A 26,951-nucleotide genomic window follows, 5' to 3' on the forward strand; every position below is an offset into this window, starting at 1 on the left:
GAATAAGGAACTATCTAGGGTAACCACTAAAAGTAAAAGAATGTATAACAAATGAATAGAGAGTAAAATTGAAATAATAGAATATGATAAATTCAAAAGAAGGCAACAAAGAAAAAGGCATCATAAAATAGGCAATGAAATTAATAGTCATATTAAATGGAAATGGACTAAATATTCTAAGTAAATGGCAAAAATTATCAGACTGGACAAATAATAATCCCTCAACTATTTGCTTCTTAAAAGAGACACACCTTAAATGTAAGTACCCACTAAGGTTGAGAAAAAACAGTGGGGGAAGTTACACCATCAGAAGCTGACTGAAAAAAAGAAGTTGTAGTTATGCTAATCAGGCAAAGTAGATTTTAATACAATAAGCATTAGTTAGAAAAAGGGAACTACATTGTATAATGTAAGGGGATTGATCCACCAGAGTTATCACAATCCTAAATCTGTACCCAGTAACATAGCTTGAACATCTATAAACCAATTTTTAAAAATTTTGAATTAAAATAGACAAATACACAGTCATGATGGGAACAGGTGTATAGAGGATATGTACATCACAGTTAACTGACTTGATCTAATTATCACATATAGAACATCGGAACCGTTGATGATAGAATTAACCTTTTTCCTTGCACATGGAAGTTGTAAGAATTTACCGTATGTTGGGCCATAAACAAAGCCTCAGCAAAATTCTTTGGCTTTTAATAATTGAGTGTGGTCTTTGACTGTATTATAATAGATAGAAATTAACAAAGGGTAACTAGAAGAATTGTACCTCATGGTGGGAAGAGAAACTATATTGGACTTTACTCACTATGCACATTGTTACTTAGATAAAAATATATCTTAAAAAAGAAGAGACTGGGCCGGGCGCGGTGGCTCACGCCTGTAATCCTAGCACTCTGGGAGGCCGAGGTGGGCGGATCGTTTGAGCTCAGGAGTTCGAGACCAGCCTGAGCAAGAGTGAGACCCCATCTCTACTAAAAATAGAAAGAAATTATATGGACAGCTAAAAATATATATAGAAAAAATTAGCCGGGCATGGTGGCACATGCCTGTAGTCCCAGCTACTCGGGAGGCTGAGACAGGAGGATCACTTGAGCTCAGGAGTTTGAGGTTGCTGTGAGCTAGGCTGACGCCACGGCACTCACTCTAGCCGGGGCAACAGAGTGAGACTCTGTCTCAAAAAAAAAAAAAAAAAAAAGAAGAGACTGAATTAAAGATCTTCTCAAGGGCAAGTGAAAGTGAACCAAACCTTTTCTCCACAGACTCTATTTATTTTTATTTCTTTATTCTTGTTTACTTTATACTTGATGCATTTTCCCTCCTTATAATAACTTAAGATTTTGTTTTTGATACTTATGAAATTTTAAAACTTGGGAGGGAGTGAGCTTGTTAATTTTTTATGTATTTTTCTTAAGTCTTTTGAGAATAGATTAAAATCCTAAAAAGTGAGAAAAACTTCCTTTTTGTGAAAATATTTTAATTATTGACACTATTAAGAGTTAAAGTAGTATTGGTAGTGAAAATTATTCAAAGTGGTGATAAAGATTTTACATGCAAAATTATTATATTTGCCAGCAAGACTGGGAGTCCTTATAGTCTTGTTTTTAGAAGAGTTTGTTCCCATAATTTCTTTAAGTTAGTAACGATAACATTTTCATGGGTAGAAAAGACTTCAGAAAGTCTGTTGTTGAAAGTAATAATATGAATTTCTATATCATTTTATAGTTTGCTTTCTGTAGTATGTTGAAATTATTACTTGATGTTAAAGTTGGTCTGTGCATCATCCTGTCACTGTCTTTGCTAGGTTTGGCCCAGGAGGCTGTTTTCCCGGTGTGGCTTGCTGCTGTTGGTAAGAACATGTCGTCCATCTTGCCATTCACTCCGCCAGTTGTGAAGAGACTGCTGGGATGGAAGAAATCAGCTGGCGGGTCTGGAGGAGCAGGCGGAGGAGAGCAGAATGGGCAAGAAGAAAAGTGGTGTGAGAAAGCAGTGAAAAGTCTGGTGAAGAAGCTAAAGAAAACAGGACGATTAGATGAGCTTGAGAAAGCCATCACCACTCAAAACTGTAATACTAAATGTGTTACCATACCAAGGTAAGTGTCCTTAGATCCCAAGTTTGATGATCATACTTCTGGAAATTGTGTAAGGGAGTCTGAAGGAAAGTTATTGAATTTGTGTTCAAGTTACCTGTAAATAGTGATGATTAAAATATGAATGTTTTTAACTTATTGTATAAATTTTGTTTTACTAGTTGACATGTTTTACTGATCAATTTCTCAAGCAGTGAGAAGGCTGAATCAAGCAAAATAAGATACTTAGATTTATTGTTTTATCTTCATTGCCTAAATTTGTGTTATCCTCATTTCTATTATTTGATGATATGTGAATAAAGAATTAAAGCTTTTTCTATCACTAGCATGGTAGTGACTCACGGTTTTCTCCTCCCTTCGTCAAAACTTCCATCAGTAAGGAATTAAAAAAGGCTGCTAACTTTTTAATGAATTTTAGATAGTTTTTGTTTGAGTTGCAGTATTAACTTCTAAGAAAGACCAATGTGTGAGGCAGCTTCTTAAGTGTTGGAGGTAGTAGTCAGAACATGCTTGAAGACCCATCTCATATTGGAAGGACCTGTTGCTTAAGAGACTGAAGTTTTCTGAGTATAAATTTAATCATTTATAGGCAAGTAACATTGTCAGAAGTATTATTTTTTTATAAAGTGGCAGGTGGGTTTTTAAATGTTATACTACTTTTCTGTGTACATTATAGGTTTTTTGGGGAGTGTCAAAAATAGAGAATTCTCTAAAATGAGTGTTTGCAGTGTCATACATGTGGACTAGTATATGGCGTGTGAACCATTCTACTTGTTTCCAGTGAACTTTGAGAAATAAACTCCTGATGCTGTAGATGATAGATCCCAGTAGCACCAGCCTGTCCACTTGGAAATACTAACAGTAGAATGTTTCCTGCCTTGTTTGGTAGACTGTCTCTTTTTCCTGACTTGTTTCATGGAAATCTTAAATAAGGGTCACTTTTCTTGGTTTATTCTTTTGTTTTACAGATGCTTATTGAGTGCCTGATATATGTGAGGCACTGTTTATAGATACATGGGGGGAAAATGATGAACAAAACACAAAGTTCCTGTCTTTTTAAGGGATAGATACAGTAAACAAGTGAGCAAAATAATATAACTTGAGGTGGTAATGAGTGCTAAGAAGACAAGTGCAGTGATATTGACCGAGGAATAAAAAAGCTGCTTTGGCTTTGATTGTGACACTTGAGCTGAGCTCCAAGAAACAGCAGCTAGCTGAGGGGAGAGTCTTCTAGGCAAAGGAAGGAGCCAGTGTAAAGACTCGGAAGTAGCTTCTTGTACTAGAGGATTTAAAAGGAGTGCAGTGCAGGAGTACAAAACTTGGAATGGGTTCACTTATGTAGGGCATCGTAGGGCACTGTGAGAGTTTGGATGTTAGTCTAAGTACAAGGGGCAGCAAATAATTATTTTTAAATGGACTTTTTAAAAATCCATTTTTTAAAGGATTTTTAAAATTTACATTTTACAAAGATCATTCTGGCTGCTGGAGACAAATGATGAGGGGATAGCAGTATGTGTGCAGTAGGGTCTGAGGAAAAAGGGAAATCAGGAGGCTGTGAGAGGAATCTTAATTCAATATGACAGAGTCTTAACTGGCATGGTGACTGTGCTAGTACACGAAGTGAATGGATTTAGTATGTGTTTTAGAAGTAGCACTGACAAAACTTGCTGGTAAATTGGCTAAGAAGTAGTCAGGCTATACTTAATTTTTTATTGTGTAATACATGGCATCTCAGTTCAGTAAACATTTATTAAATGCCCACTACATGCCTGCTATGTTCTTCCTCACTGGTGTTAAAATGTAGTCTTTGCTCTTAAGCTGCTTACTTTCTAGTAAGGGGGGTAAACTTAAAAAGATAATTTCATAAGATGTGGTAGGTGAAAGAAGTATGCTCGGGGAGCTATGGCCAGAGGAGGATTGAGGAACATTTCCTTCTGGAGAAATATTGATGCCTAAGTTGAGTTGGGTGGAAAAAAGGAAGAATTAGGAGAAGGCTGTTTCATCACTGGTAACTCTGTGGTTGTGGAGAGATAAAATAATAGTAAAACACCAGTTCAAGATATCTTACCATCTTGCTTTAAATCTTCTTTAATCTAAAATTAAAATGTTACGCTCTGTTCTTTGCATTCTTTTTTTTTTTTTCAATTTGTATATTTTCTATTGACCTTTCAGTTTACTATTCCTGTTTTTGTGCTGTATCCAGTCTGCTGTTAAAACCGTATAATCAGTTCTTGTCAAGTATTATATTTTTCAGCTTTAGTATATTCCTTTGATATTATAGATCCCAAATCTCTGCTGAAATAATCCATTTTCTCTATTTTTCTTTATATTTATAATAGTTACTTTAAAGTCTCTGTCAACTCTAATATCTGGATCATCTAATGGTCTACTTCTATTATTGTCTGTTTGTCCTTTTATCAGTCACATTTTCCTGCCTTACACATCATGTAATTTTGATTGTATGCTGTATATTGCATACATTATATAAAATTCACATATGAAAGAATGCTTCAATTGATGGCTTCCCCAGAAGAGTATTTGACCATACCTACCTATGTCAGATAGATAGTGAGAGAGACTGATCACCTGAATCTATACAGGGATTGAGCTGGATTGCCATTTTAATTTGGCTTAGTCTACCACTGGTTTCTACCTTTGCGGCAATCAGGGCTGTCCTGGGATTTTGATTGAAAGCTTGGCAGGCTGTCACCTAATCCCTCAAACACTGTGGGATATTCACTTCTACCCTTTTGTAGTATGAGGTTAGCTCTTTAGCTTCAGCTTTAATATCTGTATAGATTTTTAGTTGTCCATATAATGTCTTTCTATTTTTAGTAGAGACAGGGTCTCGCTCAGGCTGGTCTCGAACTCCTGACCTTGAGCAATCCACCCGCCTCGGCCTCCCAGAGTGCTAGGATTACAGGCGTGAGCCACCGCGCCCTGCCCAGCTTTAATATCTGATAAGCGTTTTGAGGAAGGATGCTCTTGTGAGTGTCAAAAGTTCTACTGTGCTGCTTTTCCTCAGTAACTGAGTTACTTTTCTCAGACCAAGCGCAATCCTCAGCCTGTACCTAGAATTTGCAAATGACCCCAGGGGAGAAAGTGATGAGAACAATAGATGATAAGTAACCTACGTTCAAAATTGAGGTGCCACCCCATTCATGCAGGATTTGCAGGAAGGATTCCCTGAGGCAAGCATTGCTACAGTTAAACCCATCACTCACCTATAGACTGTACAAATCTAGTAAGCTCAGGAGAAGGACCCCATAGTGAGAACTTCTTTGGAGAGAATAGTATATGTTGTGGCATTTCACCTTTTAAAGTCCGATTTGAAGGACTTCACAAGAACTTCTCAGTTTGACATGTGTCTGGTGAGGTTTGAGAGATGAATAGACTGGTACCTGACTTCTATCCAAAAAAGTCTAAAAAGTGAGATACCAGCTGGAGTTGCCTCTGTATTAGTAGAATGAAGAAAGGGCACTACGGGAATGGCCAGCACTTTCAGAGTTCTATGGGTCAAAGATGCAAGAATTCTCCTGTGGACTGAATAAAGTAAGATAGCTGAAGTTGTCTTGTCTTGAAAGGATCAAGAGGCCCAACTTGGTCAGAGGGTCACAGTGATCCTCGCAGACCAGCCTGAGTAGTTCCTACATCAGGAACTAACTGTAGGTAAGAGTCAGTATTGGACTGCCACAGGGCCCCACCACCACATTATTGTCACATCAGATTACAGTCTAGTCAGCCACATAAGATTGTTCTTCTTCCTGCTATTCCAGAACCTGGAGGGGCCTTAAAAATAATAGCTGCAGAGTCCTGGAGGAGGTGGAGTGAGTAAAATTAAATGAGTAGGATTTTGGCTTAGATCAGGCTGAATTTTTAATTTCTAAAGAGAGATTTATTGTTAATACATACATCCGGACATGACTGGGAAAGCCTTGAGATCTGTTTTGAGATTTTTGTGCAGAAAGGATGAAAGCAGTTTGAGTAAAGCTTTTTGGAAAGCAATGATACAGGGTTGAGGGGGTAGGGAGCTCACCAAGCCCTGCTTATTTCGTGAGTTGTCTATATCCTCCTCTTGAAAATTTAGGATTCCAAATTCACTGGTTGCTGGGGACAGGGAGACTATATGGGGAGAATAGAGAGATGTTACATGCATCTGCGTGGAATATGTTTTATTTTAACAAAACAAAAAAATTTTTCTAAACACAAAATATTTAACTATGATACCTGTAAAATTATCTAGTGATGCTTTATTTTCAAATAAACTATTTTATTGTAACTGTTATAACAAGAGTTTTCTTCTATTACCATCCTTGTTTTTTTCCTTGAAGGATTAGGTTAGTCTTTATTCTCAAATCCAGTTTTTAATTCTGCCTTTGGGTTATTATGTGAAGCATTGTGAAATGGTCTTTTTGAGGCTCTTATGAAACCATGATCACTGATAATGCTTAAATTAGTAACATTAGAACTGAAATACATAAGGAGATTTCTGCCTAACTCCTTTACCCCAGCTTTTTTTCTTTTAAAACTTTGCTTATCTTTATGGCTTTATCTTTATGTAAGAGGATATAATTTCTCCCAAGTTTGCTAGGCTAGTGAATGTTGGGGAGGTGAAGGAGAGTTAGATTTATGTTGAAGATGATGTGAAAGTCCAGAGTTAGTGAACAGATATTTATAATGAAAAAATGCTGTAAGTAACTTAAAATAGTTTTCTCCCATAGTTTTTATATGATGGCTTATATCATTTGAATTAACAGATATAAATAATGCATTAATCTGTGCACTGAAACATTTTAACCTAAGTATTATAACATGTTACCTGAACATTTCTTTACAACCAGAGTCAAGCATTACAAAAATATGATTTACATTTACAGAATGTACATTTACAGAAATGTAAAAAGCTGCATTTCAGAGTCACATTCTGTATTGCAGTCCTTGTTTTATGTTTGATGTGTAGTCATCCGTTGGTATCCTCAGGAGATTGGTTCTAGCACCTGCTTCTCATAGGGCATAGTATTTGTGTATAATCTGTGCACATCCTCTTGTATACTTTAAATCCTCTCTAGATTGCTTATAATACATAATATGATGTAAATGCTATGTAGTTATACTATATTACTTTTTATTTATATTTTTTCTTGTTGTTTTATATTTTTACCACAAATATTTTCGATCTACGTATGTAGAACCTGTGGATATAGGGGGCCCACTATATATTCCAGACTTTTATGGATTTATTTTAAAAGATTAGAATGACATGTACTTATATTTGGTGTTAACATTTCTTTTGTTATTTAGAATACTGTTTTTTTAAATTGTTAAAAACAGTATATATGAAGATAAATGTAGAAAATCTGTGAGCTATATTATTAAAGAAATAATATAAAGAAAATATGCCTGAGCCCTTTAGAATGTTAGCTTTATTTATTTTTTAAAGTAAAAGTTTGTTTTTGGAAAGGCTTGAATTATTCCAAGCACCATCTTTAGAATTGATATTTAAATTTTTTCAATGGTGGGGACTGTTTTACATGTGTGGGAGATATTTTGTTGTTTTTCAAAGGCAGTAGAAACATCTAGCAAGATCTCAAAGTAGTGCTTTTAATACGAAATTTACAAGTAGAGGTGAAAAATATTGGGAAAGCTTGTTTAATCATCACCCGGTCCTTCCTACTGCTTCTAAGAAGGGCTGTACCATACCAAAGATGATTAGAAATATCCATTTCATTCTTATAAGACTATGTGACTTACAGGACTGTGACTATGGAAATTCTGTTGTCTCTCTCTTATTTATTTATTAATACATAAAGTTATTTATGTATTAATAAATAAATATTTGAAAACCCAGTCCCCCTATTGTAATTTGGAAAGGGCACTACCAATTTATTTGTTAAAAGAAATTTTCTTTCCTGAGAAAACACCCCTTGTAGTGGAATTTTTAGTTTTTATAATTAAGCATGTTCTATAAATGTTTTACAGATCTGGGATACTATACCAATGTTATTGTTTTAGTTTTGACTTGCTAAGTTTGTATTATTTGTTTCTTTTTTGTAACTATGAGAGTCAGAATAATGTTACTCCTGCTATCTGTATGGCCTTAGACATAGTACTTTATCTCTGTGCTTCTGTTAACCTCATTTGTCAAGTGGGGATTACAATGCCTAATTCATGGCATTGTTGGAGGGCTAGTGATCTAATATGTGTAAGGGCCTAGTACTGTGCCTGATACATTGTAGTAAAATGCGTAGTGTGAACTATATTGGGGTAGACTCACCCCTAAAATTTGATTTTGATGTGAGACTGATATTGCCACCTACGTGTGCACCAAGAGGGCATGAAAAAGTTTATTACATAATGAGGCTTTCTGAGTAGAGCAGGGGAGGCTCCCAAGTTGGTTCAGAAATGACTTGAGAGAGCAGTGATAGGAGACTGGCTTGGGGTTTTATGGTGGTTAAGGGATGGGGCTAGGGGCTGGTTCTTATACTCATGCATGTGCCAAGATTTGCCTGGTTTGAAATTCCCCTAGCACCTGAAAAGGGAGCACCCCAGCTTTCTTACCAGCTTGCCCAGATTTTAAGGCAGAAGGGGAAGAGGGAATGGTGGGGCTTGAAAGCTATTAGCAGTCAAATATTAAAAATAGAGTTAGATTCTCTATTAAACTCCAGCAGGGTAAATAAAAAGAAAACCACACTTAGGTGTATCATAGTCAAACTGATGAAAGAATCAATCTTAAAGCAGCTAGTGAAAAATGGTATGTAACATAAAGAGCAATGTATGAATGACAGGTGTTCAGAAACATTGGAGCCAGAAGATTCTAAAATGATATCTCTAAAGTACTGACATCAGGAGGTCATAACAATAAATGTGTATCTGTTGTGTAGTGGAACTTAAATACATGCAGCAAAACTTGATAGAATTAATGGGGCACAATCACTCCACAGTTACAGTTGGAGAGTTCAGTTAGACAGGAAAAAAAACCAGTGAAGACACAGAGGTTTTAAGTTGCATTGTTAACTACCTGCTTGATACTTACAGATACTAAACTCAATGTTGGTAGAATATACAGTCTTTTCAAGTGTTTGTGGTAACCTCACCAAGAAAGACTTTGCAGGGCATGAGTGGCAAATAAACTTTAAAAGATGAAATCCACAGGTTATGTTCTCTGCCACTAATAGAATACATTAGAAATTAATACCAGTAAGACATCTCTTGACAGTTGGAAATTAAACAACAGAGCTCTAACTTGTGGGTTATTTAGGGGGAAAAAAAACCACAAAATAAATTAGAATATATTTCAAGCCAAATGATAATGAAAATACAACATACCAAATATGTGGGATGCAGCTAAAACAGTGCTTAGTGAGAAATGTAGAGCTTTAAAGAAAAAAGTTACCTAAGATTTCATCTGAGAAACTAGGAGGAAAAAAAAGATAAAATGGAAACTAAATAGAGAAAGAAATACTAAAAATAAGAGCAGAAATCAATGGCCAGAAAGAGACAATAATTAACAAAGCCAAAAGCTAGTTCTTTAGAAAGATAAAGTCCTCTTAGACTGATTAAGAAAAAAAGAGTGAGAGAGCCCACAACCACCAAGTGCCTGTATCAGTAATGAAAGAAGGATTATCATAGTAGGTCCTACAGATGTTAAAAGGATCATAAGCAAATATTATAAACTTTACACCATTAAATTTGATGACTATATGTAAGAGGAAATTTAGGTTGCCTCCAACTACTACAAGAAGAAACAGAAAATCTGGATTATCCTATAATGATTAAATAAATTGAATTCATAATCAAAATCTTTCCCACAAGGCAAACTCTGTGTGCAGGTGGTTTTACTGGTAAATTCAAACACTTGGGCAAGAAATAATACCAGTCTCATAGAAACTCAGAAAACAAGTGTTGTTTTATGAGGCCCATACCAAAACCTGACAAAGATGGCACTAATAGGAGAAAGATTACAGATTAATATGCCATGAACATAGATGGAAAAAGTGTTAAAATACAGGCTAGTGGTATGCAAAAAGGAGACCACATCATGATTGAGTGGGGTATATCCCAACAATGTAAGGTTAGTTTTTAGACTTTCAGAAATTAATCAGTGTAATTCATTGCATTAACAAAGGAGGAAAACCATACCATCACCTCACCTGCTCAAACAGAATTCATCATTCATGATAAACACTCTTGGCAATTGAGAAATATAAATACGTCCTTTGATAAAGAATACTTAAGAAAAGCTAACAGTAAAGAATATACTTAATGATGAAATATTATGTTTTCTCTAAGATCAAAAACAAGACAAGAATGTCCACTCTTGTGTCTTCAGTTCATTAATTTAGTGGAAGACCCAGCAAGTGTAGTGAATCAGGAAAACAAAATATAAAAGGTATAAAGATCTGAAAGAATGTTTCAAAATTCTATTTGTAGGTGACGTGATTTATGTAGGAAATCCTAAAGAATCTATAAATACAGCCACTAGAGCAAATGAGTAAATTTAACCAGACACACAGGTTTAATGTTTAAAAGATAATTGTATTTTTCTAAATACTAGCAGTAAACAAATCAAAGTGATATTAAGAACATTCCATGAATAGTAGCATCAATGAAATAAATCCTTAGGAATACATTTTTAAAAAAGATACATGATCTCTACATGAAATTTCAAAATCTTGCTGAGAAATTAAAAGTGATGAAGAAGTTCTGATTCTCATATAGCCAGGTATGTTCTTACCAGATTGACACTCCCTCAAATAACAAACTTTGTGCAAAATTCTAAAAATAATACAAGGTCCTGGAGAATAAACAAAAACAGACCTATTTTAGAGGGGAGAGGGGATTTGACACTTGGAAAAAGGGAATGACATGAGTGAATTTCCTGTTTTGTAGCTTTTGTCCATGCTAAGAGTGCAGGCTAGCCAAATGCCAATAAAAAACCCACTGTCTTTCTGGTCTGATGAACCAGAGATAAGAGTTGGGACAACCACAGCTACTGAAGAGTGGGGGGAAATCACAGCAAGGAAAGAGCTGTGCAAGGGGAGCCCCAGATTCTGCTTATAAACTTTTTCAAAATCAGCTGACTGCTAAACTCACATGTGTAGGATAGACAGTACAGCCCAGCTCAAGGTAAAACACTGATCTGAATTGCTCAAAGGCAGTTTGGGGGTTCATTTCAGTGCAACCAGGTTCATTGTCTGCTAAAACAAAAATTAACACTTACTGGGAGAATGTAACATAAACTAGAACCTCTATCACATAAAACTCACAATATCCAGCATACAATCCTAAATTACTTAACATATGAAGAGTGAAGAAAACGTGACCCTTTCTCATGAGGAGACCAACCCCAAGACAATCTACATATTGGAATTACTATACAATAAGTTGACAGATACATCTTATTTGTGAATTGGAAAACTCAGTAATATTAAGTTAGAGGATTTAAATCACCTGACTTTGAAGCCATAGTAATCAGTACAGTGTGATAATACTAGCATAAAAACAAATGGATAAATGACATAAAATAGCCCCCAAATAGATAAATACTTGTATCCTTATTTGATTTGCAAGAAAGTTGTCAAATTAACCCAGTAGGGAAAGGAAAGTCTTTCAGCAAATAGTGCTGGAATAGCTGGATATCCGTATGGAAGAATGAGCCTATCTCCACCTTACACCATTCAAAAGAAATTAATTCCAGATGAGTTATAGCCCTAATCAGAAAGCTAAAACTATAAAGCTTGTTGTAATACATATAGAATAAAATATTTGTGATTGGGGGTAGACAAAATTGTTTTAAGTATGTAGAAAGCAATAACCATGAAAGTTGCTAACTTAGACTTCCTCAATATAAAAAGCATCTCATCAAAAGACATTGCTAAAAAATGAATAAGCAAGTCAGAGTGGGAGAAAATATTTGCAAAACATACTTCTGACAGAGGATTGTATCTAGAATTTATAAAGAATTTTTATGACTCAATAATGAAAAATAGCCCAATTTTTAAAGTGAACAAAAGAGTTGGTTACTTCACTGAAGATATAAAGATCCAGTAAAGAAATATAATAGAAAAGTGTGCATTATTATTAGACATCAGGAAAATAAAACTTGAAACCACAATGAAATACCACTGCACAACCACCAGAATATCTATAATTAAAGGGACCATACCAAATGTGAATGAAGCTGTGGAGCAACCAGGAGCTCTCATATGTGGAAGGAGGGAGTAGAAAGTGGTACTTCTGCCCTGGGAAAAGTTCTGGCATTTTATTATAAAACAAAACATACATTCACCCAGTGACTCAAGAATTTCACTTCTAGGTGTTTACCCAAAAAATGAAAGCATATGTCCACGAAAAGATGTGTGCACACTTGAGTTTTCGTAGCAGTTTTATTCACAATAGTTAAAAACCTGAATACAGATCAGATGTTCGTCAATATAAGAATGACTGAACAAATTATGATTTGTTCATGTATTGGAAAACTCCTCAGCACTAAAAAGAACAGGTTGCTATCATATATGTTAACACAGATGACTCTCAAAATTTTGCTGAGTCAAAAGAGCCAGACCTAAAAGAATATGTGCTGTTTAATTCCATTTATATGATGTTCCAGAAGACACTAAACCTATGGTGAAAAAAAAATCAGACTAATGGTTGCCTCTAGGGATGGGGGAATGGATGGCAGAAATTGACTGAGAAAAGGGCATGAGTGATGCTCTTGATAGGGTTGAGAGCTATACAATTTATGCATTTGATAAATCTCAAATGGTACCATTAAGATTTGTGTTTCATGCTGTGTGGATTTTACTTCAAAAAAAACCGTCAACAGTGAACTCTAGTTAATATGCATGCTTAAGTGTCTAGAGTTGAACTGTTTGCTACTTCATTTTTAACATATCAAAAAATAATATAAATTAATGGATAGAGAGAAGGTTAGGTGGGTAGATATATGATAGAGCAAATAAAACAATTGTTAATTGTAGAATCTAGCTGATGAGTATGTATGGGTGCTTACTCTATAGCCCTTTTTTTTTTTTTTTACTTTAATGGATGTTTGAGATTTTTTTGTAATACAAAAATGAGGAGGGGATAGAATGCATGTTCACTGAGGTATCTGAGAAGTTGGAATAGATACTTGGAAATTGGTGGAACTTTTTCTGAGGTCTCCCCCAAAAAAGTTTGCTTGATTCTTATAAATGTATAGGCATCAGCTCTACAAGGCTTTACTCAAACTTTTGTAATAGAATGGATGGTTAAAATTGTCCTTACTTCATAAGCATCAAAGACTTTAGAATAAAGCTATTTCTGACATCTCTGGACATAATGCTTGAATTTACATTGTGTTATTGATTAGGAAGTCTCAGCATTAGTATATTTTTTTAAAATTTTGTGTGCATTCTTATAAAATTATACAAATAAGAGTACCATAGCACAGTGTGGTGAGCTCCATTGAGAGCTAAGTACAGCTCAGGTACCTAGAATGTAGACATACTCTGTTTTGAAACCCTCATATCCTAGGATGCGTATTTGTTGAAGGAGTTTGCTTTTGAATGATTAGTATTTTATTGCTATAAGATAAAATTGAAAAACATTTTCTGTACAGAGTGAAGGTTTAAGCCAGTTAAGGGCCCTGTTAAACTGTCTCCAGATTTAATTATTGCCCAATTATCCCTTAATTATGAGGGAATACAAGTGCTCATTAGCTATTATTGATGATTCAAATTTTTGTAACAAATTTCCTGCTATATTTTTTTACATTTCTCAATTTTTATTCAAAAATATCCCATTTTCAAGAGATATAGTTGTTAGCATTTACAAATGTAACAAAAAATTGGATTTCCAGCTATTAATACTTATTTCTCAGGATTGTCTACGTTTTGCAAACAAAACAAAATATAGAGGGAAAAATTAGATTGTGAGGCAAATAAAAGGTATCATTGTTAATCATCAATTAAGAATTTTGGTTTAATCAACAATCACATTGTTTTCAGTGACATGATAAGTAAATGACATATAAACATTTATAATTAAATACTTCAGTCTATTTTTTGTCTTTCAGTAACATTTGCATTTCTTTAAAAAAAGTTTCCACTCTTATAAAAGATTGAAACAACTAATTTAAACCATCATTCTACAGAAGTGTGTACCCTGAAGAATTTAGGCTTTTAAGCCAGCCAGAAGTAGTTACAAATTCTGGTTTTTATCACATTAGCTCCATGACCTTTTGAGTTATTTAATTACTCAGGTTTCTTTCATTCTTTTTTGAAAACAATGGTAATGTTAATTTAGGTTGTAGGGTTTATGTATAAATTGATTAATGTCTGTAAAGCACATAGAAAATGCTTAAAATAAGTGTGGGCAGCTTTTGGGTAAGTTTTCTGTAGCCAATGAAAGCTTCTTAATTTGTTCACTTGTATCCTTTGGTAATTTGTTAAGGATAACGCGGTTCCTAAAGATCCTTTTTGGGTAGTGGAGGGAAGGTAAAAAGCTATGGAGGAGGAAGGTGTTTTCTTGTTTTCCATTCCCCATCCAGCAACTTTTGTAGTGATGGTGGAGTATTCAGACAGAACATACAAATATGGAGACTTTCTTTTTATTGTTACAATGATTAGCTCTTCATTCCTGAGCTATTTCAAATACAAACTTTTAGCCTCAAGTCATATATAAAAATGAAAGAATTATCCGATTGTAAGTAGAAATAATTATGGATGCATAGTTACAAGTTATTACCTAGAAGTCCGTATTACATGAATATATCAGTAACCAAGAGCTGGATACTCAAGTAACTTTTTTGTTGATGTCGTTCTGTTAATTTATTAACCCCTTTAATTTTACTCAGTGTTCAGCACTAGGTTGTCGCTTTCGACAGTGACAACCTAGATTGTTACCCCTTTTGATTTGTAGAAGAAATACACTCTAGGCAAGAAGATTAGGAAAAATAATAAATGAATATAACCGGTATATTACTTTTGACATTAGTTGTTTAACTGAAGCAGGAAATCATACAAATGTGGCAGGAACAGTAAAACTAGTTTAAAGGTTTAACAGATTCTGTGATACGAGCCCTCTTTTGCCCAAAGTAGGTGTTGTGTTCTTGAACTTGGTTCTCATTGCTTCTCTTATATCTCTCTATAGCAAATATGTGAATAAATATACGTGTCCTTAATACAAAAAAAGTACATTAATTCACACAAACATGTAATGTCTGAGTGATTGAACCAAAGTGAAAAATATTAATTTAAATGTGTGTAAGTATATAATTTGTAAATCACCCACAAGATTTTTTAAATTTTAACTTCAGTTTTCAAAGGTTAGTTTATTCTTATATGAAGAAAGTCTTCAGTGTATTAATTTTACTTATACTTATTGTAAAAGTGATTACTAGGTAAATTTGATAAGGATTTCTGCCAGTTTTACCACCAAGTCATCCTGTTAGTGATCAGCTGATATGCTGTATGCCATCAAATGTTATTGGTATATTAGTATCTTTATGATTTCAATATCTATTCCACCTCTCTTCGCCACATCTCTTTAATTCAAGTTAGATATGTAAGGAAGAAAGTTAGACAGTTGATAGGGGATAATCTGCCTTTAAGAAATTGGGTTCCACACGAAGAACTTCAGGACTTTGCATGAGAAACACAGGTGTGCCTGCTCCTCTCTCTGTATATTGATGCAGGGCCAGCATCGTAATTGGTTTATGGTGTATTACATCTTATTTCAACATATTGTAATATTTTATGTGCATACTGTTTTAATTATTGAGAATTTATGGTGTGTTTCAGAATCTGTCAGGGCCAGTCTTTACTCTTTTGTTAGAGTTGTCCTGGTCATACCTATTTATTTTGGCATTTTATAATATTTGGAATAATCTCATCTGCATCTTTAAATGATTTGTTATTTTTATTGAGATTACATCAAATATATAAATTTGATGGAATTAATATCTTTATGATGTTACCTTCCTGTCTAGGGACATACATGTTTTGTTCTTCGCTTGATATACTTTTGTCTTCAGTTATGTTCAAAATGTTTCTTTGTATAGTTTTAACACATTTATATTTATCTAGAAGCTTTGTATGCGGCCCTCAGTATCCATGGCAGATCGATTCTAGGATTCCCCATAGATATCAAATCCTCCCATATACTTTAAATCATCTCTAAATTACTCATAATACCTAAAACAATGTAAATGCTGTGTAAATAGTTGTTATACTGTATATTTTTAAGTTTGTCTTTTTTTATTGTTGCATTGTTTTTTTAGTCTTTAGGGGTTTTGTTTGTTTGATTTTAATATTTTCGATTCATGGTTGGCTAAATTCAGGGATGTGGAACCTTTGGATATGGAGGGCAAATTGTGTTTTGTTATAAATTGGATTCTTTTTAAAAATGTTTTTTTCTTATATACACATAGAGCTTTTACTAGCTAGAGGCAAATTTAACATTTTTTCAAAAACCTTCCAATTCTGTGAGGGAGATAGTATAATAAATGATAGAGCTGAGGCTTAAATAAATACGCCCTGTGATGCATTTGGAAAGTGGCTAAGTTAGGGGCCTCTGTTAGCCACTAGATTGATTGCAATTTCTTAACAATTACTGTTTATTCTTCTCTGATTCCTTTCATGGCTTAAATAAAGCACAATTTAAGCTCTTCATGCTGTATTTTAGATTCTGGTACTCACGTCAGTCCCAGAATAACTTAAGTGAAATGTTCTTTCTGGTATCATAAGAGCAGAACAGCCTCTTGATATCTACACTTCTGTTAATCATTTTCAAAGAAAGAAGTATCAACTGTATAATATTTCTTCCTTAAATTCAGACTTACAGGTCTCTAGAATTTAAGTGATTGGATTGTGATTTAAACTGCATCATGCTATATGTTTCCAATAGAAATTTAATCAATATCTTTTAAGTAAAGGAACTATTTGTTTCATTTTTTTAAATCAGTATATCTTTGAGAAAAAAGAAAAGGTCTAAGTTATCTTCTAATTAGTTGGCTTTTTCTGACTTTTATAATCTGGTAAATTTTGAAGTCTGAAAAAGCAAGAGAATCTGTAAAATACTTCAGGGAGGTGCTAGAAATTTTCTGACTTTTTTTTTTTTTTCCTGTTGAGTTACTGTAGCCCCCAAAGCAGGGCATGACATTTTCCTCCAGCCTGATGACTGTTCAAGAGAACTTGTACCACTGAAACCCAGCATACCAGGTGACTGTGTTGCCTGGCCACAGGAAGTCAGCACTTTCTACCATTTCCCTTTGAAATGTTGGTCTAGTTAGCTCACTAGCAATGTGTACATTTGGAATTTAATCAGTTGTTTGATCTATTTTCAAAAGTAGTTTTGAAGCATTCCTTACTACTCCTTGAAATTTTGATGATTTTGTCATATGTGAGAAATAGAACTGAATTTCAGAAATTACCTTTTGACTTAAAAGTACAGCTTAGTACCTGAGAGACTTGGCAGTTCCATTCCAAAACTTCCTTTTAAGCTCTTCTTCCCATCTCCCACTGACCAGAAGTTACTTTGAAATGAAGTAGTGGCACGGAAAATAGGAAGAATTGTCTCTGGGCTGCCCATGTTCTGCAAAGAAATGTGAAGAAAAATTTTAAGATGGTATGCTATATTAGAATGACTTCAAAATCTACTACTTTGTCCATACTGGTGATAAGACTACAGTAATAATTTTCAGTAAAACTCAATATTTAAGTATCATGACCAAATAATGTGAAAACCGTAACTGTGGATATGTATCTATTTTACTTGGGATTTTTCCTACATTAAAAATATCAGTTAGCATCTGTGTTCAGATAATTTTTTTTTTTAAATTGGATTATAATATGAAGCACTGTTAGTAAGATCCATGGCATAGGTATTAGATCTTTTGTTTTGAGTAGAGGAAATTAGAAAGGGCATTTTAGGTATGATTCATTAAGCTAGAGAGCATTGGTGTTCACATTTTAAAAACATAATCATAACTTATCTGGAGTCACATGTTCCATTTTATTGGCTTCCTTCATATAGAAAATATAGTAACTAGCACTAAATGCCTGTGAAAAAGTGAAGCAATTTATATTTTCTGGGTGAAGGAAGTATTCTGTACATTCTCCATGTTTTACATCATGGTACTTTGAATAACCATGCTTCCATGTTCACATCAATTTTTTGTTTTTCAATTTATGCACAGCACTTGCTCTGAAATTTGGGGACTGAGTACACCAAATACGATAGATCAGTGGGATACAACAGGCCTTTACAGCTTCTCTGAACAAACCAGGTGAATATTCTGCCCTCTATCAAATCTTAGAGATCTTGTGGGTGGGGGGATGTTTTGGAAGACCTATACTGGGTTGCTTAGTATAATTTTGTCTAGGATGTTTCCTTAATGTAAAATAAGGCATAGCATTTAAAATATCTGCTTGCCAGTATTAAAAATATATTAAATGTTTCAGCTGATGTTTTGATCAATGCAATTCTAGTTTTGAATCTTCTTTAAATTATTGCATCCCCTAAAGAATAAGAACTTTTATAACTATATACTCATTTTAGTTTGAGATTAGATTATAATCTGTTGTTGGCCTAATTTTTAAGTGGATACATGACCAGTTTTGCTAAATTTCTTGTTATCATTGAAATCTCATCTTTATACTAATAAATACATATTTACTGAAGCCCTTATTCCACAATCAACAGCAGGCTAGCTTGTTTTATGTTACTTTTTTTATCACCTCATTCTCTTTTTTGAGTATATGATATTTGTCCATTTCATCTCATCATATTCATCACCATCTGCATTTATGTGTGAACTATATACATATACCTCAGTTCTCAAAGCAGTCACAACTGGGTAATGAGTTACATTAGTCTGAGTAAGTTATTATCACATCATTGTTAGTATTTACCATTCTTCACAAACTAGTTCTGTTTTTGACTATTTAGTCACCTACAGAATTAATGCCCTTAGAAGCATCTCTAAAAAGTTTGATATACTAAATGTAGAAGTTGACAAAGTTTTTCAAGCATAATTGTTATAATATTCTTTTGTAAAAATCAGTTTCTCCCAAGTAGTTAGCCTTTCATTGGCATTTGAGTCATTTATGTAGCATATTTATAAGAAACATCTAGTGCTGCTGCATACTTTTTTTATCAGATCCACTAAAAAGTACATTTTTCTTCCTGATTCTCACTAAAACTAACTAAATGGCTATCATTTCTTTCTTTATGCTGTTATTGTACTAGTTAGCCCATTTGACTGCACCTATTTTTTTTTAAAGTTCCCTCCTTTTCCCCTTGCTTTTCACTAGGTCTCTTGATGGTCGTCTTCAGGTATCCCACCGAAAAGGATTGCCACACGTTATATATTGCCGATTGTGGCGCTGGCCTGATCTTCACAGTCATCATGAACTCAAGGCAATTGAAAACTGCGAATATGCTTTTAATCTTAAAAAGGATGAAGTATGTGTAAACCCTTACCACTATCAGAGAGTTGAGACACCAGGTAGGAAAATAGCAGGTTTTTTTCCTGATTTCAAATTAAATGCCTAAACTTACGTATATTTAGGTATTCTTGTGACCCAGGGAAATTTTAGTGTAAAATTCTAATTTACTTTAAATTCAGCATATTATTTGGTGGTAATTAAAAATGCTTTTCATTTTTTGAATTTTTTTTTTATGGAAAAACATATCTTAGAGGGAAAGGTATGTCAGTTTCTTGGACTAGCATATCACTTGGCATCAAAGTAATACCCAGGAAATCCCACAGATTTGCTGTCTGCTTAGAGCTAAACTGATACACTGCTAACTTCTCTGCTGCAGTGACTTGTTTTAAAGCATTTTGTTCTTTGAGTGTTTTTAGAAGTACTTTAATGACATCATTTGTGTATAAGCAGTTTAGTGAAGCTTGTAGCAAGACTTCATTTCTTTAGCTGTCTACTTGAAACTTTTTAAAGAAAGCATATAGCTATATTTTTAGAAAATCCCCTGAATCTGATTTTACAAATCAAATTAATCTTTCCTCAACTTTTCCAATGGGAATTTATGAACTTCTATGATAATATATTATTACCAGGGTCACATTGTTCCTGAAAGTACGAGATAATTAGAGTGTGGCAAGTTAGATGGTGGAGTACACAATAAGTTTAAGCCATAATCAGATTTGTCAGTTTCTCAGTAACTATTATATGCCAAATAGGTGGATCCTAACTTTTAAAAATTAAGCTACTTTCTTCTTTTTCCTCTTTTTCCTCTTCTCCTTGGTGAAAACTTATATTAAAGTATCCACCTCCCCTTTTGCTTTTTGCCATTAACTTGGATTTCTCATTAACTTTTTCAGTTTTGCCTCCAGTATTAGTGCCACGGCACACTGAGATCCTAACAGAACTACCGCCTCTGGATGATTATACCCATTCCATTCCAGAAAACACTAATTTCCCAGCAGGAATTGAGCCGCAGAGTAATTATATCCCAGGTATTTTTGCCTTCTGAATCTCCTAGAACTTGGATAGATACAAATTTTGTTCATAAACATTCAAGTATTAGTAATTGTTTCACTTTTTAAAAAATGCTTCTGGATTTTGAATAGAAGAATCTGATTTGTTGAGTGATTATTTTGTGAAATATATAAGCCTAGTGCATTAAACAGTTTTGTTTGGAGAAAAGTTTTACTTTATATTTCATTTTCTTTTGCAGTGGCTTTAATCAAAGTACTGTGAGAAGCAGAAAAGAAAAGATCTTAGTAAGTTTGTCTTAGTTGTTGAAGCTGAGAGAGATGCAGAATGTAAGCAAAATAAATGATAATAGGAAGAAAGTATTCCTGAAATACATGTAACTAAAAATCTACCAAATAATCACTTTTTCTTAGATAATTTGAAAATGTTTAAGAGAAATGTAACATTTCTATAGGAGATATAATATTTTAGCTCTGTAGGTTTAGCAGTACTTATACTGAAAATCACAAAACCTCTATTTTAATTACATTTCATTTGCACCTCAGTAACTCCTGATGAAAAATGAATTAAACTACATGCTTCTCAAATTTCGCTGGAACTGTTGTATTATGTGATACAGTAATATTCTATGGTACCATACCTGCCCTTTTAGTTTTTACTATTTTTTAGGACAACAGCTAATATTTTGTTACTTCTCTTGTTATGTTTCCCTTTTTGTATGTTTGGTTTTTCTCCCTAGGACAAACAAAAGGTGTGATATTAGGATGACGATTTTTAGTCTCAATTTTTTCTCCTTTCCTAATGTTCTTCTATTTTACACATATTTTTATTAAAAAAGTAAGAAATTAAGACCTTCAAGTACATTAAATAATTATTTCTTAATGTATCCCATCTAATGTTTGTTCATTGAAAACAGTGTTAGAAATAGAAGAAAAGGAAGAAATGCTTTTTTAAAATAGCTAGTGTTACAGATGGGAAGTGGTTTTGGAAGTGTTTTAATGCACATTTCTTTGATTACTATTTTATTCCAAAAAAGGATTTAAACCTACTTTTTGGGTTGCTAGGAAATATAAACTTTTTGAGAAGTTAGGAGGAAAGGGGAGAGACGTATGATAGACTAGGATGAGAATGTGGGAGTATAAAACAGGGCATTTCCTGGGTGGTTTGTCTTTTATAAATGTAGCTTGGAGTGGAGTTTTGTGTATGTGTGGGGGGAGGGAGGAGGCATTTTAAGTGTGATGCAGGAATTACTGTTATTTAGCAGTACTAGGAAACTTAGGTTGTAAGCATATTGTCTTGTAAGGCACATACCCAGTAATTATTTGGAAGAATGTTAATCAGAATATTTAGTGGCTTTTACTTTTCTTTTTTATTCTTTTAATTGTTTAGTTTTGAGAATTTTATGAAGTAGAAAATCAGAAGTGGATATTGCTTTTCAGAACAGTGAAGCTTTATCCATCTCCTAGTGATAACAAAACTAAAAGTTTCACTTTTTATTCCACTTCAGAAGAAATTTTTACATTTTTCTCTAAAATGCTAAAAGCTTTATTATTTTATACATAAATAATAATGGAGAAAAGTAAGGAAATACTAAGTATTTTAAAGTTCAACATTTCTTTCTGTTTAGATCTTTGAGACATTGGCAGTTAAACTGGCAAAACTTAGCTCTATTTAAATTTATTAGCTTTAACCAAACATAATGATATACATTATTCTTATTTTGTGTTCTTTATTGTTTGATTATATGAAGATATTTTATTCTTAGAATTAAAAATTTAAAATTATTAAAAATTTGGGGATACTGACACTTAAATGAAAAGTTCGATATTTAAAAACTTAAAATTTTAGTTAGCTTACTGAAGAGAGATTGTAAAGGGTTAATAAAGGAAATCTTCTTTAATGCCCATTTCTCTCTCTCCTTTTTGGTAATTACAAAGCTCTTTTTAGGTATGTGCCTCCATTGTCTTGAATTGCTTAAAACTCTTCAGCAGTGTAAATGTTAAACTGTTAAATCTTATGAACCTATTTTTCCTCCTTAAAATTATAGTTGATGAAATTGTTTAGATGTTTTTTATTTTATGAGAAGCTTATTCAGCTGTTCAGATGCCTCCTGAATATAAACATTTTGTTCACAAAGTGTGTTGGAAATGACACATTAGAATCTTAATATTTATTTTCAGGGAGTATTTTACTTCAGTTTTGTGAAGTAGTCTATATTTGAATTGAATTTTCTACTTTAAACACTTAGAATTTACCAGTTAGATATCCCTGGAGAAATACACTTTTTAGGTAGAATTCAGGCTAGACCAGTCCTGAACCGTACTATTATATTTTGCCTTATAGAATTTAGTGTAAGATGTAAGCCTCTATTACTTTTGTAATCTGAAATCGTGTGTATGTGTGTGTGTGTCCTTTGATCTCCTAAGTACCCATCCATGCTGTTCATTAGTTTTAAAAAAAATGTAGGTACTAATGTCTTTGAAGCCTACTAATTCAGAACTGAGGTGTCTTTGAAGTTATATTTTTGGCTCTTGCCCCAGAATATATACATATGGGAATGATCCAGATATGTAAATAATGTCTAAGAAAATATGTCCAGGGAGCTGGATTGTGTAACAAGTAGGTTTTAAGGATTCACCTTTGAGACTTGTTTGAGAACCTCAGTCATAAGCCCTCAGTATCCAGTATTGCTTTTTATAATAATGTTATATAACATTCTTATTTGTTATTTGGAGTGATTCATTGGTTATCTTTGGTAGTTGGAAGAAAAGGTGGCAAGATTACATTGTAATTATACTTGATTTGGTTTTTATAACTTTTGTAGAAACGCCACCTCCTGGGTATATCAGCGAAGATGGCGAAACAAGTGATCAACAGTTGAATCAAAGTATGGACACAGGTAAAAAATGTCTTTCAGAATTCCTAATAATTAGAGATACATTTCTTGAATTGTTTGAAACTCACCACAGATACTCCTTTTAAATCTGGAGTTGAGAAACATAACAAACAAATTCTTCTATCTTTGTTTAACCAGATCTGAACCTGCAGTGAATGGGGGCCATGTTATCACTGAAGAATTAACATATGCTACTCTGCAGGATAATTGTTACAATTTTCTTCTTAGAGTGAATGAAAATCTGAGAATACTCATGTGCTTTTATTTCTTTTTAAACACTCTTGTTTAAAATTTTAGTTACTCTGTGAATAAATATCTCTTCATGATACAACACCATAATTAGCCCACTAACAGATTTTCAGAGGAATTTGAGGATGAGAGATGAGGATCAGCTTTTTAATGCTCCTTTAACTTAATAGTGAGTTCTGAATTATAGTAGATTGCTTACACAAAATACCTTGTATCTGACCTAATTTGATTAAATTTCTCATATTTAGTTAACTCAAGAAAAATTTTAACATATATAGACATTACATACATTAAAGCTTTAAACCAGTTGTGTAATAAAATATATAACTGACCAGACCTAATAGGTTATTAGTGAAATCACTTTGATGTCATTGTAATTGTCTTCTTTGATTGATTCTACCCTGTCTGTATCTTAAGGATTAGACGCCTTAATGTCACAACCCAACAAATTATACCACCGATCTTTCTGTACATCTTACACTAACACATTCTGAAGTTAGGCAAATCTGAATTATTTTTAAATGAATTAACATTGGTGGAAGAGGGAAATTTTACAGTAATTTTGTTGTTTAAATCATTCCATTTTAAGGACTCCCAGATAAAGGAGCTTCTGCTGCAGCTAATCATACTCACAGGTGTTAGGTGTAGCAGATAGCTAAGAAAGTCAGAGACTGTAATGATCATTGAAAATAACATACATCTTATTGCAAAGGTCTTCATGCAGATTATATTTGGCTTTCCAAATGTCTTCCTAAGATGCCTAGATGTTAAAGAACTCTATCCTTGAAGCAACATTGTTCTTTTTTTTGTCCTATGATGGACAGCTGTTACTGTGGCATTTAAAAGTGAATGGCATGAAAAGATGCTGTAAATGTTGTTAAATAATCTTATTATAAATACAGAATACATTTTGTCTTATGATCACCATTCTCTTACACATTTAGGGGAAGTTATCTAAAAGACCCACAGCTCCCAAGCTTACACCAATGGCCTAAATGTAGAAAAAGATAGGTCAGACCGCCTTATGTACCTCTCCTTATCACACACCATTATAACCAAGACAAAATACCAGGCAACAAAGGTGAAATGGCAGCACCCAGATAACTAGATGAATCAGAAATAGAGAACAGATAATGAATATTTTTTAGAAGACAGAACATTCTTACAAAACACAGTTATGTTCTCTTTTATTCCTCAGTTGAAAAATCTGTACAACAGGTACAACTAAGAAAGGTCAAAATGTATTTGTAACAATGAACTAAAAAAATTCACACATAATTGGAATTATGCAAAATGTACAAAATTAGTCATAATCTTTTTTCTTAAAGCAAAATATTGAAAATAGCCTGCATATCCATCAATATGGGATCATAATGTAATGTTATGTAGCTGATAGGTAGATAAACAGACAAGGAAATACTAAGGAAACATATCAACATAAACAATCTGTGATAGTATAAGTAACATGGAGGTTCAGCATTGTGTTACCATTTGTGTATGACGGGGAGGACACAACAGAAATATGTTTGCTTATACAAGGAATTTTCAGTATTAGAAGCTTTGGGGACAGTGAACTGGCTAGGTAGAAGATGAGACTGTTTATTACCTTTTGTACCTTTTATATGTTGAAGCCCCCCAAATTAAACTAAAATAGTTAATATAGTTTGAATTTTGGGGATTTAAATAATCTGTGTATTATTGGTGATAATTACAACCAGGTACAGCCAATTTTATTACTTGATCAGAAGTTCTGGAAATACTTGAACATCTATTTTGAAATTGAATCCTTTTGTTTTAGGTTCTCCAGCAGAACTGTCTCCTACTACTCTTTCCCCTGTTAATCATAGCTTGGGTAAGTTGCAGATACTTTCCTCCCACCGCTTTTTTACTATATCATTTACTTAATAAGAAAAGTCCTCTCTGGAAGTTATTTGTCTTATATATAAGAAAGGGATCTTAATGAATATTAAAATAATTATTGAAGTGGTTTAAATTAGTGCTTTTTAAAAAGGATATTGATAGTGTGCCTCAATATTACTAAAAGTTTTCTACTGGCACATATGGGTATAAGAAACAATATTTTTATTCATTGGAATCACATTCTTTATTCATGGAAAATTTTATAAACTAATATGGCTAGATTTTTATGAGTATGTTTATTTTATGATATGTCTTGTAATGTAAGAAGTATGTATAAATACATACACACACATACAAATATCACATAAATGTGGTACGGGGGTATATATATGAGAGAGAGTATGTGTATGTACAGATATGTATGTGTGTATGTACGCAGTCAGCCCCTCTATATCTTCAGGTTCCATCTGCAGATTGAACCAACCTCAGATTGAAAATATTTTTAGAAAATAAAACATTAAAAATACAACTGTTCACGTTGTATTAGGTAGTTATAAGTAATTTAGAGGTGATTTAAAGTATATGAGAGGATGTGCATAGGTTTTATGTACATACTATGCTGTTTTATATCAGGGACTTGAGCATCTTCAGGTTTTGGTGTGAGTTGGTCCTGGAAGCAATATCCTCAGCTAGTGAGGGATTGACTGTATGAACTCTTCTGTAATCTATTTTTGGCCCTCATTTTGCCTTGCTATTTCACAATTTCTCTTCAGTTTCTCCATGTTCAAAATTTATTCTACAAAGTTGTCAGGATTTTATTTTGTTCATAATATTTCTTGTATGTTTTAGTCAAAATTACAGAAGTTGAATACATGTAATCCAGTTTTCCAGTGAAATAAGTATTCTCTTGATTCCATATTCTGTTTCTACTTTCATATTCTTTGTGTTTTATTACTTTTTGGTTCTTACGTATTACATAGGTTTTCTGTTTTTGTAGCTAGGGTAACTCACTGAGAATCTCACGATAAAATAGACAAATGTCAAAAATATGTCATATTTTGTATCCTTTTGTTATGACAGTTTTTCTTATGGCTTTTGACTCATTAATCTTTGCTGTAATTTTATTCTATATAGTTTATCTTACCAAAAATTAGCTTTTTAATGCATTTTAGAAATCCACCAAATAGGGAAAATTGACCTTTTTGGTCTACGATTGTTTTATATTTGAACAGGAACTAGACTAAAACTGTTGGTAAAGCAAATAATCCAACATAAAGTGACTTAATGACATGGGAAATTTGAAAAATTGAAAATCTGGTATGATCTATGGAAACTGGAGTTCTATATTAAAAATATTGAAAATTTGATATGATCTTTGGAAACTGATAAAAATGTTATGTCTACTTC

At 33.3% G+C, this 26,951-nt stretch overlaps 1 protein-coding gene across 4 annotated transcripts in view; it reads left to right on the plus strand.

The window, feature by feature from the left end:
• Positions 1–26,951, plus strand: part of SMAD2 (SMAD family member 2) — a 62,773-nt gene that overhangs the window by 28,584 nt on the left and 7,238 nt on the right. For all 4 annotated transcript variants that reach the window (XM_069468014.1, XM_069468013.1, XM_069468016.1 and 1 more), the window contains 6 exons: positions 1,817–2,105; positions 18,280–18,369; positions 19,397–19,590; positions 20,425–20,559; positions 23,364–23,438; positions 25,483–25,536. In XM_069468014.1, the coding sequence (XP_069324115.1) occupies positions 1,870–2,105; positions 18,280–18,369; positions 19,397–19,590; positions 20,425–20,559; positions 23,364–23,438; positions 25,483–25,536 (784 nt within the window). In that variant the 5' untranslated portion in view covers positions 1,817–1,869. The remainder of the gene's footprint in view (positions 1–1,816; positions 2,106–18,279; positions 18,370–19,396; positions 19,591–20,424; positions 20,560–23,363; positions 23,439–25,482; positions 25,537–26,951) is intronic.

Source organism: Eulemur rufifrons, chromosome 5 (assembly GCF_041146395.1).
Source record: "Eulemur rufifrons isolate Redbay chromosome 5, OSU_ERuf_1, whole genome shotgun sequence".
In the NCBI taxonomy this organism is placed as follows: domain Eukaryota; kingdom Metazoa; phylum Chordata; class Mammalia; order Primates; family Lemuridae; genus Eulemur; species Eulemur rufifrons.